This window comes from Geotrypetes seraphini, chromosome 1, assembly GCF_902459505.1.
Source record: "Geotrypetes seraphini chromosome 1, aGeoSer1.1, whole genome shotgun sequence".
NCBI lineage: Eukaryota > Metazoa > Chordata > Amphibia > Gymnophiona > Dermophiidae > Geotrypetes > Geotrypetes seraphini.
Window position 1 is genome coordinate 360,760,753 of NC_047084.1, and position 12,294 is coordinate 360,773,046.

Below are 12,294 nucleotides of genomic sequence, written 5' to 3' on the forward strand. Positions count from 1 at the left end.
CCAAGCTCTCCCTGCTTCCCTGCCTCGGGCCGACCAGCATTCCTCTCCCCGACGTCAATTCTGCCTTCGGAGAGGAAGTTCTGGCTCAGCCAGGCAGTGATTGGCTGGCCAGAACTTCCTCTTCGACGACAGAATTGACTTCGGGGAGAGGAAGGCTGATTGGCCTGGTAGATCACCAAGACAAAGTGAGTGTATCACGGAGCCGGGGATGGGCTCCGCGATCGACTCACTTTGCCTTGGCGATCTACTGGTCGATCGCGATCGACCTATTGGGCATCCCTGATATACACAGTATGCTTCTCATTTTGGAATAGTATGATTTCAATTACCCCAACATTGACTGGTTAAATATTACATCAGGGAGTGCTAGGGAAGTAAAATTCCTAGATGTCATATGACTGCTTCTTGGAGCAACTGATCCAGGAACCGACAAGAGGGGGAAGCTAGTTTAGATTTGGTTTTTAGTGGAATTTAAGGCATAGTACAGGAGTTAACTGTGTTGGGTCCGCTAGGAAACAGTGATCATAACGTGTTCAAATTTGAGCTGACTATGATAAAATGAGGAAAATGGTTAAAAAAGAAACTAAAAGGATCAATTGCAAAGGTTAGGACTGTAAACCGGGCATGGATGTTATAGTGAGAATGGTACGATTTCAATTACCCCAACATTGACTGATTTAATGTTATATCAGGGAGTGCTAGGTAGCTAAAATTCCTAGACGTCATAAATGACTGTTTATTGGAGCAACTAGTCCGGGAACCGACAAGAAAGAGAGCTATTTAGATTTGGTCCTTAGAGGAATGCAAGGCATAGTACAGGAGTTAACTTTGTTGGGTCCGCTTGGAAATAGTGTTCATAATGTGATCTAATTTGAGCTGATACCTGGAGTGACATCACAAAAGAAATCTGCTGTAGAGGCATTTAATTTTCGAAAGGAAGACTATGATAAAATGAGGAAAATAGTTAAGAAGCTAAAAGGATCAATTGCAAAGGTTAGGACTGTAAATCAGGCATGGATGTATTCCACGTATTAACAAAGGTAGAAAGAAGAGGAAATGAGGGCTGGCATGGTTAAAAGGTGAAGTGAAAGAGGCTGTTAGAGTAAAAAAAAAAAATAATTTAAAGAATGGAAAAAGGATCCGAATGAAGAAAATAACAAAAGACACAAGCACTGGCAAGTTCAAGTTTCAAGTTTTTATTAAAATTTGATTCTGTCGCTTATCAAACTTCTAAGCGAGTTTACAGCTAAAATATAAAGTAAAAACGCCAATGACAATAATACAAATATAAAAAAGAAGATAAAACAACTTTAAACAAATGGCGTAACTAATATAAACATACTGGACTAGACTAAGATGAAACAGGTAGATGGGGAGGAAATACAATTGATATAGGATAGATAAACAATTAAGGAAAGAACAAAAGTTTGGGGAATGCTGGAAATTGTTTCTTTGGAAAGATTGACGGGAGGAAGCTGGAGTAAGGTTTAGATATTGAAAACATCTTTAAATAAATGGCTCTTAAGAAGGCCTTTGAAGTGGTCTAGATTTTTTTCTTCTCTCACGAGAGCAGGAAGAGTGTTCCAAAGCTGAGGGGCAATAACTGAAAAGATGTCTTGAAATTTGGTGCCAATTATTCGCAAAGAGGGAACGGTAAGTAATCTGCGGTCTGATAGTCTGAGGAGATGGGACGGTTCATAGGGAATCAGATATTTTTCAATGAATTGGGGCGATTTGGTTTGTAATGTTTTAAAAGTTATTACTGAAATTTTATAAGAAATCCTGTGTTTAATTGGCAACCAATGAACTTTGCGTAATAGAAGAGTCACATGATCAAATTTTTTTAGATTTCTTTATGAGTTTAATGGCGGTGTTTTGAATTATTTGTAGGCGTCTGATTTCCTTTTGAGTAATTCCGGTGAGTAAGCTATTACAGTAATCTAATTTCGTGATGATTAAAGAGTGGACCAAAATGTTCAAGGACTTGGGCTCTAAAAATTTGGAGATTGAACGGATCATCTGGAGCTTGAAAAAGCAAGATTTAACTATGGTACTAATGTGTTTATGAAGTGATAATTTTTTGTCAAAAGTAACCCCTTGGATTTTTATTGAGGAGACGCAGTCCAGAAGGATTGGGATACATAACGAGATTCCCTCTTTCTAGGGGAAGATCATGGTTTTTGTTTTAGAAGTATTTAACGCTAGCATGTTATTGAATGGAACTTTAGATTGACGGTTGGAAAAATAGGACTGGAACCAGTCAAGTGTAGCATCAAATGAAGTGTAGCATCAAATGAGATTCCAATAGATTCTAGTCTTCGTAAAATGAGAAAATGATCTATAGTATCAAAAGCGGAGGAAAGATCAAGGGCAATGAGAACAACGGAATTGTGATGATCTAAATGGTAAAGTATAGTGGTTGTCATCCCCAATAGGGAGATGCAAATCATTGATAAGGAAAGCTAAGAAAGAATATGAAGAGAAACTTGTCAAAGAGGTAAAAACTCATAATTTTTTTAGAAACATCAGAAGCAGAAAACCTGTGAGGGAATCCGTGGGACCATTGGATGATCAAGGAGCAAAAGGGGCACTCGGGGAGGATAAGGCCATAGTGGAGAGACTGAATGAATTCTTTGCCTCGGTCTTTACGTAAGAAGTTGTAAGAGATCTACTTGAACCGGAAATGATTTTCAAGGGTGATGCTGCGGAGGAACTGAAAGAAATCTCAGTGAATCTGGAAGATGTAGCCAAATCAACAAGTTAAAAAGTGATAAATCACCCAGACCAGATGGTATGCATCCCAGGGTACTAAAAGAACTCAACTCTTTATATTCCTAAGATATTAATGCTTCTGACTCAGATACAGATAATTTTTCATCTAAACTGGATCACCCAATTTTAAGAAAAGACCAAACTATTCCCCCCCTCCCCCATTTTCTAAGCCACAGTAGAGATTTCTAATATGGTTCGAGGTGGAAAATTCTCCGACACTCATAGGAATTCTATGAGCATTGGAGCAGCATCGGAGCATTTAATGCTCCGGGCCACGGTAAAATTCAAGGTTTAATAAAAATTTGATTAATCGCCTATTAACATTCTAGGCGATATACAATACAATTAAATTGAGGGGAACAAAATTAAAATAAATTACGAGAACCAAAACACAAAACAAGACCTACCGACAAACAGAAAACAAGAGGATAGAGGGTGAAATTCAATAATTTTAGAAAAGAAGACATCTAAGGATAACACAAAAGGGATATCTAAGAATAACACAAAATTCTCTACTGTGGCTTAGTAAATGGGTGGGATAGTTTGATCCTTTCTTAAAATTGGGTGATCCAGTTTAGGTGAAAAATCTGTACCTGAGTCAGAAGCATTAATCGATACCGGACTGTTCAGGATTCAGACCTATGGGGAGACTCTGAACAAGATCCTATCCTGTCTGAAGATGAGGGTTCTAGTGAAGATGAATCCCCTCGCAACTCTTCTCAAGAGCCTCCTCTAGTATTTGAGAAATCTTCTTTCTCCAAGTTTCTTCGGGAGATGTCCGAGACTTTGTCCATCCCTCTGTAAGTGAAAAATCTAAACAGTTCCTGGATGCCTTGGAATACGATCACCCACCCAAGGAACTCTTCAAGCTTCCACTTCATGATATCCTGCGAGAAACTTTTTACAAAAATTTGAAGACGCCACTCACTATTCCTGTGGCTTCTCATAAGTTGGACTCTTTTATATAGGGTGGTACCTAGTCTTGGGTTTGACAAACCCCATAAGAACATAAGAAGGTGCCTCCGCTGAGACAGACCAGAGGTCCATCCTGCCCAGTGGTCCACTCCCGCGGCGGCCCATCAGGCCTATTGCCTGAACAGTGGTCCCAGACTAATTTTGTAACTTACCTCTAATGCTATCCCTATAACCTACCTCTACTCCTATTTGTACCCCTCAATCCCTTTGTCCTCCAGGTACCTATCCAAACCTTTGAAGCCCTGTAGCATGCTCCTGCTTATCACATCCTCTGGTAGCGCGTTCCATGTATCCACCACCCTCTGGGTGAAAAATAACTTCCTGGCGTTTGTTCTAAACCTTTCCCCTTTCAATTTCTCTGAGTGCCCCCTTGTACTTGTAGTTCCCCATAATTTGAAAAACCTATCCCTGTCTACTTTTTCTACACTCTTCATGATCTTGAAGGTTTCTATCATGTCTCCTCTAAGTCTCTGCTTTTCCAGGGAGAAAAGCCCCAGCCTTTTCAGTCTGTCAGTATATGAGAGGTCCTCCATACCCTTTATTAGCTTAGTTGCTCTTCTCTGGACTCTCTCAAGTACCGCCATGTCCTTCTTGAGGTACGGCGACCAGTACTGGACACAGTACTCCAGGTGCGGGCGCACCATTGCACGATACAGTGGCAGGATGACTTCCTTCGTCCTGGTCGTGATACCTTTCTTAATGATACCCAACATTTTGTTTGCTTTCTTTGAGGCTGTCGCACACTGTGCTGACGCCTTCAAGGTTGTGTCTACCATCACTGCCAGGTCTCTTTCAAGGTTGCTCACCCCTAGCGGTGATCCTCCCATTTTGTAAGTGAACATCGGGTTTTATTTCCCTACATGCATGACCTTGCATTTCCCTATGTTGAAGCTCATTTGCCACTTTTTGGCCCACTCTTCCAGCGTTGTCAGATCTTTTTGGAGATCTTCGCAGTCCTCCATGTTATTAACCCTACTGTATAGTTTGGTGTCATCCGCAAATTTAATAACCTCACATTTTGTTCCTGCCTCCAGGTCGTTAATAAATATATTGAACAGGAGCGGTCCCAGCACTGACCCCTGTGGAACTCCGCTTGTGACCCATTGCCAGTCTGAGTAATGGCCCTTTACTCCAACCCTCTGTTTTCTGTCCGCCAGCCAGTTTTTGATCCATCGGTGGACCTCCCCTTGCACCCCGTGGTTCCATAGCTTCCTTAGCAGTCTTTCGTGTGGTACCTTGTCGAAGGCTTTTTGGAAGTCAAGGTAAATGATGTCTATGGATTCCCCTTTATCCATCTGGCTGTTTACCCCCTCAAAGAAGTATAATAAGTTTGTGAGGCATGATCTGCCCTTGCAGAAGCCATGCTGGCTCGACTTTAGTAGCCCATTGTTTTCGATGTGTTCCCAGATGCTGTCTTTAATCAGCGCTTCCATCATCTTTCCTGGGACCGAGGTCAAGCTCACCGGCCTGTAGTTTCCTGGGTCTCCCCTTGAGCCTTTCTTGAAGATGGGCGTGACATTTGCTATTTTCCAGTCTTCCGGAATCTCTCCAGTTTTTAAGGATAGGTTGCATATTTGTCAAAGTGGCTCAGCTATTTTGTTCCTTAGTTCCTTGAGTACCCTTGGGTGAATGCCGTCTGGACCTGGCGATTTGTCGCTCTTTAGCCTGTCTATCTGCCTGAGGACATCCACCTTGTTCACCTCTAGTTGGACCAGATTTTCATCCTGATCTCTCTTTACGATCTCCTCGGATTCCGGAATGTTGGTTGTGTCCTCCCTCGTGAAGACTGACGTGAAGAACTCGTTTAACCTGTCAGCTATCTCCTTTTCCTCTTTTACCACTCCCTTTCTGTCTCCATCATCTAAAGGTCCCACTTCCTCCCTTGCTGGTTGCTTCCCCTTGACATACCTGAAGAATGATTTGAAGTTTGTTGCTTCCCCCGCCAGTCTCTCTTCATATTCTCTTTTTGCTTTCCTAACCACTCGGTGACACTCCTTTTGGTGTTTTTTATGTTCCTTTTGGTTGTCCTCTGATTGGTCCTTTTTCCATTTTTTGAAAGATGCCTTCTTGTCATTTATCGCCTTTTTCACTGCATTTGTTATCCACACTGGGTTTTTTTGTTCTATTTTTTTTGCACCCTTTCCTGAACTTGGGGACGCACAGGTTTTGTGCTTCGTGCACCGTGCCCTTGAGTATGGTCCAGGCTTTTTCTATGGACTCCATCTTCCTTGCGGTGTTGTTGAGTTTCTTTCCCACCATTTTCCTCATGGCATCATAATTCCCTTTTTTGAAGTTGAGTGCTGTCGTAGTTCTTTTCACCTTTGATGATCCAATTTCTAGCCTGTACTGGATCGTGTTGTGATCGCTGTTTCCTAGTGGGGCTAGTACTGCCACCTCCTTAGCGGGTCCCCCTAGTCCGTTGAAGATTAGGTCAAGAGTTGGTTGTGTGACCAGCTGTTCCATAAAACAGTCCCTCGTGACCTCCAGGAATTTGGTCTCCCTCATGCAGTTTGAGTGCCCGATACTCCAGTCTATTCCCGGGTAGTTGAAGTCCCCCATCACCACCACACTTCCGCTTTTGCATACCTGCCTCAGTTCAGCCTCCAGATCCTGGTCGATTTCTTCCGTTTTTCCAGGTGGGCGATAGTACAGACCCAATTTTATGTCTGCTCCAGTTCCTCCGGATAGCTTAACCCATAGTGATTCCAAGTCATCCGCCCTTACTGCTGTTTCCATCCTGGTTGAAGGTATGGAATCCTTTATATATAGCGCTATTCCGCCACCCTTTTTGTGTGACCTATCTCTCCTGTAGAGTTTGAACCCTGGTAAAGCCACATCCCATTTATTGTCGTCAGTCCACCATGTTTCTGTGACTCCAATTATGTCTAGGCCCTTTTTGCTGGCTAAGACTTCCAGCTTTCCCATTTTAGCCCTTAGGCTCCTAGCATTAGTGTATAGGCAATGTAAGTCCCGGTTTTTCGCCTTTCTTGCTGATTTTCCTTGTGGTTTGGCACTCCTGGCAACCCCCTCGTGAGTTGCCATGAGTCTCTCCTGGTAGAATTTACCTTGAAGAAGTCCTCAGGGGCTAGTGTGTATGCTTCTCTACTTCCTGGCAGAAAGGGCAAGGCCATGGATCGGTTTGGTAAACGACTTTATCAAAATGTTATGTTAGCCAACCGATCTGGCAACTACAATTTTCATTTCTCTTTCTACATGAAGCATTAAGTCAAACAAGTTGCTACTTTTCAGAAATATCTTCCAGAATGTAAGCTTCCTGCCTTCCAGCACTTTATTTCTGATTTGTTCCAGCTAAGAAAGTATATGGTTCGTTCCACCTACGATACCTTTGAACTCACTTCACGTGCTGCAGCAATATCAGTGGCCATGAGACGTCTGGCCTAGCTTCGGGTTTCTGAGTTAGATGTCAACCATCAAGACAGGCTTGTCTGGAAGACAAGCTTTTTTTTTCCTTCCATGGACATGGCTACCTAGAAGTTGTCTGCTCATGAGACCAGATGGGACACTCTGGTCAAACCCAAAAAGAAGCCTCCAACAGCAACCACGTCAGCAGCAAAAACCATAGGTTGCCCACCAAAAAACCAACACAGCTTTTTTGACGTGTTTCTTCAGAACATAGCCAACGTTACCATTCTGCAGACTTTGCCTCAGCCCATTGGAGGCCGTCTCCAACTTTTCATCTCTCGCTGGGAGCTCATCGCTCCACCTTACAGCTTGGTTTCTCTCGGGCTGAGTTCTTCTGAATTACGTCTCTCTCTCAGCCTGTTCGACATATTATTGATGCCTCCAGGAAACCAGTTACTCAGCAATGTTACCAACAAAAGTGGACTAGGTTTTCTTCCTGGTGTCGCCTTCATTATCATCACGATCCAACTTCTTTGGCAGTGGAATTGGTGTTGGATTATCTACTTTCTCTGTCTGACTCTGGACTCAAATCTATAACTATCAGAGTCCATCTCAGTGCTATTACAGCTTTTCATATGCCAGTCGAGGGAAAACCTCTTACTGCTTATCCTTTAGTCTCCAGGTTCATGAAAGGACTTTTCAATGTTAAACCATCTCTCAAGCCTCCGCCTGTCATCTGGGACCTTAATTTGGTACTTTCCAGCTTGATGAAGCCACCATTTGAACCAATGGCCACAGCTCATCTCAAGTTTCTCACCTGGAAAGTTGTCCTCCTTATTGCTCTCTCCTCTGCCTGGAGGGTCCGTGAGTTGCAAGCCTTGGTAGCAGATCCACCCTTCACAATTTTTCATCTTGACAAAGTGGTTCTGTGTACACATCCAAAGTTTCTTCTGAATATTGTCACTGAATTTCATCTTAATCAGTTAATTGTTCTACCAGTGTTTTTTCCTAAGCCTCATTCTTATGCTTGAGAAACCGCTTTACATACTTTGGACTGTAAACGGGCTTTGGCCTATTACATTGACTGTACAAAACCACATCAAACTTCTCCCCAACTGTTCATCTCTTTTGATCCAAATAAGTTGGGGCACCCTGTTTCTAAGAGAACGATTTCCAACTTGCTGGCTGCCTCTATCTCATTCTGTTATGCTCAGACTGGACTGGCACTGGAGAGTCGTGTTACAGCTCACAAAATTAGAGCTATAGCTTTCCTCAGATCTACTCCCATTGAGGAAATCTATAAAGCTGCCACCTAGTCCTCAGTTCATTCCTTCACTTCTCACTACTGTCTGGAGTCTTTCTCCAGACGGGATGGGCACTTCGGCCAATCTGTTTTACAAAATTTATTTTCCTAAAGGCCAACACTCCCACCATCCTATTTCTGTTAGCTTGGAGGTCACCCATACGTGAGAATATGCTGCGTGCTTGTCTCAGGGACAGCAGGCAGATAATCTCACAACCTCCCCACCTCCCCGGGTTGGCTTCTTCTCTGGCTTAGCTTAACTGAGGGACCGTGCGCCTACGTTGGGTGGGAAGGCACTTGTGCATGAGCGGTTCGGGATAACACCTGTTAAGGTAAGTAACTGTGCTTTCTAGCGTTTCTTCAGAACAGGCAGGTAAAGGGCCTGGCCTTCAGCTTGCTAAGGTTTCAGATCACCGGTCTCTCTTGTTGGGTCCTAAGCCTCTGAGAGGCTCTTTGGCTGCTCATAAGTACTGGTATACTGAACTTATAATTCCTTGACCAGCCTTTCTAAGAGTACCCTCCAAATATGTTAAGCACTTTGCTTTGGGAGTCCCCCTCTGTTGGTGCAGGCTATCTCTTCTTATAACACAATTTCTTTCAAGTTTATACGGTTTCATAACCTGTTTGATTGTTATGACTTTTCATGTTATGAGCAGATTAGTCTTGTTGAGGAGTGTCTCCGTATCCCTTCCATTTGATTATGTTCTCTACAGATGTCACTGTATGCTTTTGCATGAACTAGAGCAGGGGTGCCCACACTTTTTGGGCTTGTGAGCTACTTTTAAAATGACCAAGTCAAAATGATCTACCAACAATAAAATTTTTAAAAAACACAAAGCACACTATACGCATAGAAAATGTTAATTATCATTCCTATTCCAGGGTTTTTCAAAGAGGTCAAAGCAGATGACTCTGTGCACTATCACCTCAGTAATAACCATACAAAAATAGACAAATATACCCCCTCCCTTTTTACTAAATCACGATAGCAGTTTTTACCGCAGGGAGCTGCGCTGAATGCTCAGCGCTGCTCTCGACACTCATAGGCTCCCTGTGCTAAAAACCGCTATTGCGGTTTAGTAAAAGGGGACCACAGTGTAAAATATAGACAGCAGATATAAATTCAGACACATTTTGATCACTAAATTTAAAATCAAATCATTTTTCCTACCTTGTCTGGTGATTTCATGAGTCTCTGGTTGCACTTTCTTCTTCTGACTGTGCTTCCAATCTTTCTTCCCTTTTAGCTTGTATGCTTCCTCTCCTCCAGACCTCATTCCCTCTCCCAACTTTTCCTTCCTCTCTCCCAGCCCTTTCTTTCTCTCTGCCTCCCTTTCCTTTTTTTCTGTTTCTCTTCTTTCCTTCTGTCTCCCTGCCTGCCCTTTTTCTTTCTTTCTCCCTGCCCTCCCCCAAGACACTGCCACTGCCATCGGGGACCAGGACCCAAACAGCCATCAATAACAGGCCCGAAAGCCGACGCCAATAACACGCCCAAAAGCCGCCGCCGCCCCAACCTCTCACTGCTTCGGCCGACCAGCATCGCGAGGAGCTGTTGGGGGAAATGCTGCCGGGTCCTGCCTTCGTGGAAACAGAAAGTAGGCAGGACCCGGCAGCAAGAAGAGGAAATGCTTCACTAACATGTCTCCCCGCCTTAGCCCGTAGCGAACGCTTGCTTCAGGGCTCTCAACATGTGCGTGCCGGCTTCCCTTCTCCCCCCCCCCCCCCCCCCCCCCCCGGACATAACTTTCGGTTTCGGAGGGAAGAGAAGAGAAGCCGGCACGCACACGTTAGAGCCCGGAGCATAAGTTCGCTACGGGCTGAAATCTCCAAGCCGTTTTTTTTTTTAATGTTCAGCAGCGGCAGCGGCAGCAGCAGCAGCAGCTAAAAGGCCCTAGGGAGAACACCGAGGAAGGCTGTTTGGCCCGGTAGATCAGGACGGCAACACTAGTCTATCACGGAGCCCAGGATGGGCTCCGCGATCGACTCACGTTGCCTTCCTGAGCTACCGGTCAATCGCGATCAATGTATTGGGCACCCCTGAACTAGAGTTTTCAGGGAAGGGTCTGAAAAAAATTATATAAATGAGGCTTCCTACAAGCAGTCTCGCGACATGATATGCACAACCCACTTGTCCTGGTAAAGAGTGTTGATTTAGAAGCAAAGGTAAAAACCTAATCTTTCAATGCTTAGGTAGAAATGATGTTGGAACAAGAGGCAGGTAGTGCATTCAGCATTAGCATGTGTGCATATATCACCAAGTATCTGCCCTAAGGCATTCTTTATGAGAAGGTTTTTGCTGATACCTGCAAAACACTAGTAGCAGACCAGGTACTTGACCCCCCTTCCCCCCATTGGGAAGTCTATTTATTCTGTCTTATTGGTGCTCCTGTCCCTTTTCTATTTCTGCTGTTACCAGTTGTGTTGCAGCTTTGTGGACTTAAGTAGGTAGTTGGGAAAAGAGGACAGTGGCAGCAATCAGGGAGAGCTCATGGGATTTCTGTGCCATTTATTTAAGGTAGTGTATCTCAAACTGTGTGTCGAGGAACACTATTGTGCCTTCTGAGATTCCAAGTGTGCCACGGCACACTGAGGAGGAAGAGAGGCGCCTACCAGCTGACTTCCCTACGCGGTACAGTGCCACCGCTGCCCGATTTGCCGAAGGCCTGCATGTTTTTCCCCCTTTTCTCTAGCATCCTCCAGCTTTCCTCCTGGCCTCCCGGACTCACCTTTAAAGCCAATTACAGCAGCCTGCAGAGGATCGCCGGTAGGTAAAATGATTTTATTTTCAATATAGTGATTGAAATGTGTCAGTTTCAAGAATTTATATCTACTGTGTATATTGTGTGTATATGGAAAAAATTGCATTACAATTAGTAAAGGGGAAGGGATCTGGGGCAGAGCTTGGGTGGGCCTAGGGAGGTCTGTGGTTGGGGTATTCAATTGATATTTGTTAGACTTAGGGGGTACTTAACTTGAAGTAGTTGAAAAACACTACTATAGGCAATCAGCTGGCGCCAGTGCCTCTCTTTCTCTCCGGCCCTCTTCCCTGCTGGCACCCCCTACTAGCATCTCAGGGCCCATCTGGGGGGCCTCTACACATGCGTGGAAGTCAACATGATGATGCCATGCATATGCGTGATGTCATCGCAGCAACTTCCGCACACTTCTGGGTGTTTCAAGCCGTGGCCACTACCTTTAGTGTGCCCCGGCTCGAGAAAGTTTGAGAGACACTGGTTTAAGGGGAAAGTGGACATGTACCAAGGTGCTGTTAGTGTAATAGGAATCTGTTTCTTAAATAATTTTATTTAATATTTGGTAGTGATACAATATCGATCATAATCTTCAGATATTTGACTTTTTGTATTTATTTTTTAAATTTGTGATCTAACAATAGTAACACACCATAGTATAAATTAGAATTAATTTATCTTCCTCAACTTCTTGAAAACCTTTGCATTTTTCTTTGGAAGTTGGCTAACTGTTTGCATTTTAATTGTAAAGGTACAAGGAAAGAAATAATTCCACTGCAGATTTGTTGTTTTAAAACCACATCTGTGTCTGATATAGTTCTAAAGTTCTTGCTTTTTTTTGGCAGTGATAGTGGTCCGTGTGTAGCCCGAACAAGACGGCATAGACCTATAGATGCTGAGTTAGTCTTAAAACAGCACCAATTAACTTCAGGTATGTTTGGCGCTCTCTTGATTCTGTTTTCATTAGTAGCATATGATGTTCTATTTTCTTATGCTGATAGTATTTTAGTTGTTGTATCGTCTGATTTACATCTTTCTTATTCCAAAATATGTATCTTTACCTCTGTTGCCAAACTAAAAAACTGTATTTTATTCTATATGAAAAAATTAAATTCTAGCAAAACCAAAATA

The 12,294-nt window shown here is 43.4% G+C and overlaps 1 protein-coding gene across 2 annotated transcripts in view; it reads left to right on the forward strand.

Moving 5' to 3' along the window:
* Nucleotides 1-12,294, forward strand: part of CENPC (centromere protein C) — a 219,715-nt gene that overhangs the window by 131,482 nt on the left and 75,939 nt on the right. For both annotated transcript variants that reach the window (XM_033914837.1, XM_033914846.1), the window contains one exon: nucleotides 12,009-12,094. In XM_033914837.1, coding sequence (XP_033770728.1) covers nucleotides 12,009-12,094 — 86 coding nt within the window. The remainder of the gene's footprint in view (nucleotides 1-12,008; nucleotides 12,095-12,294) is intronic.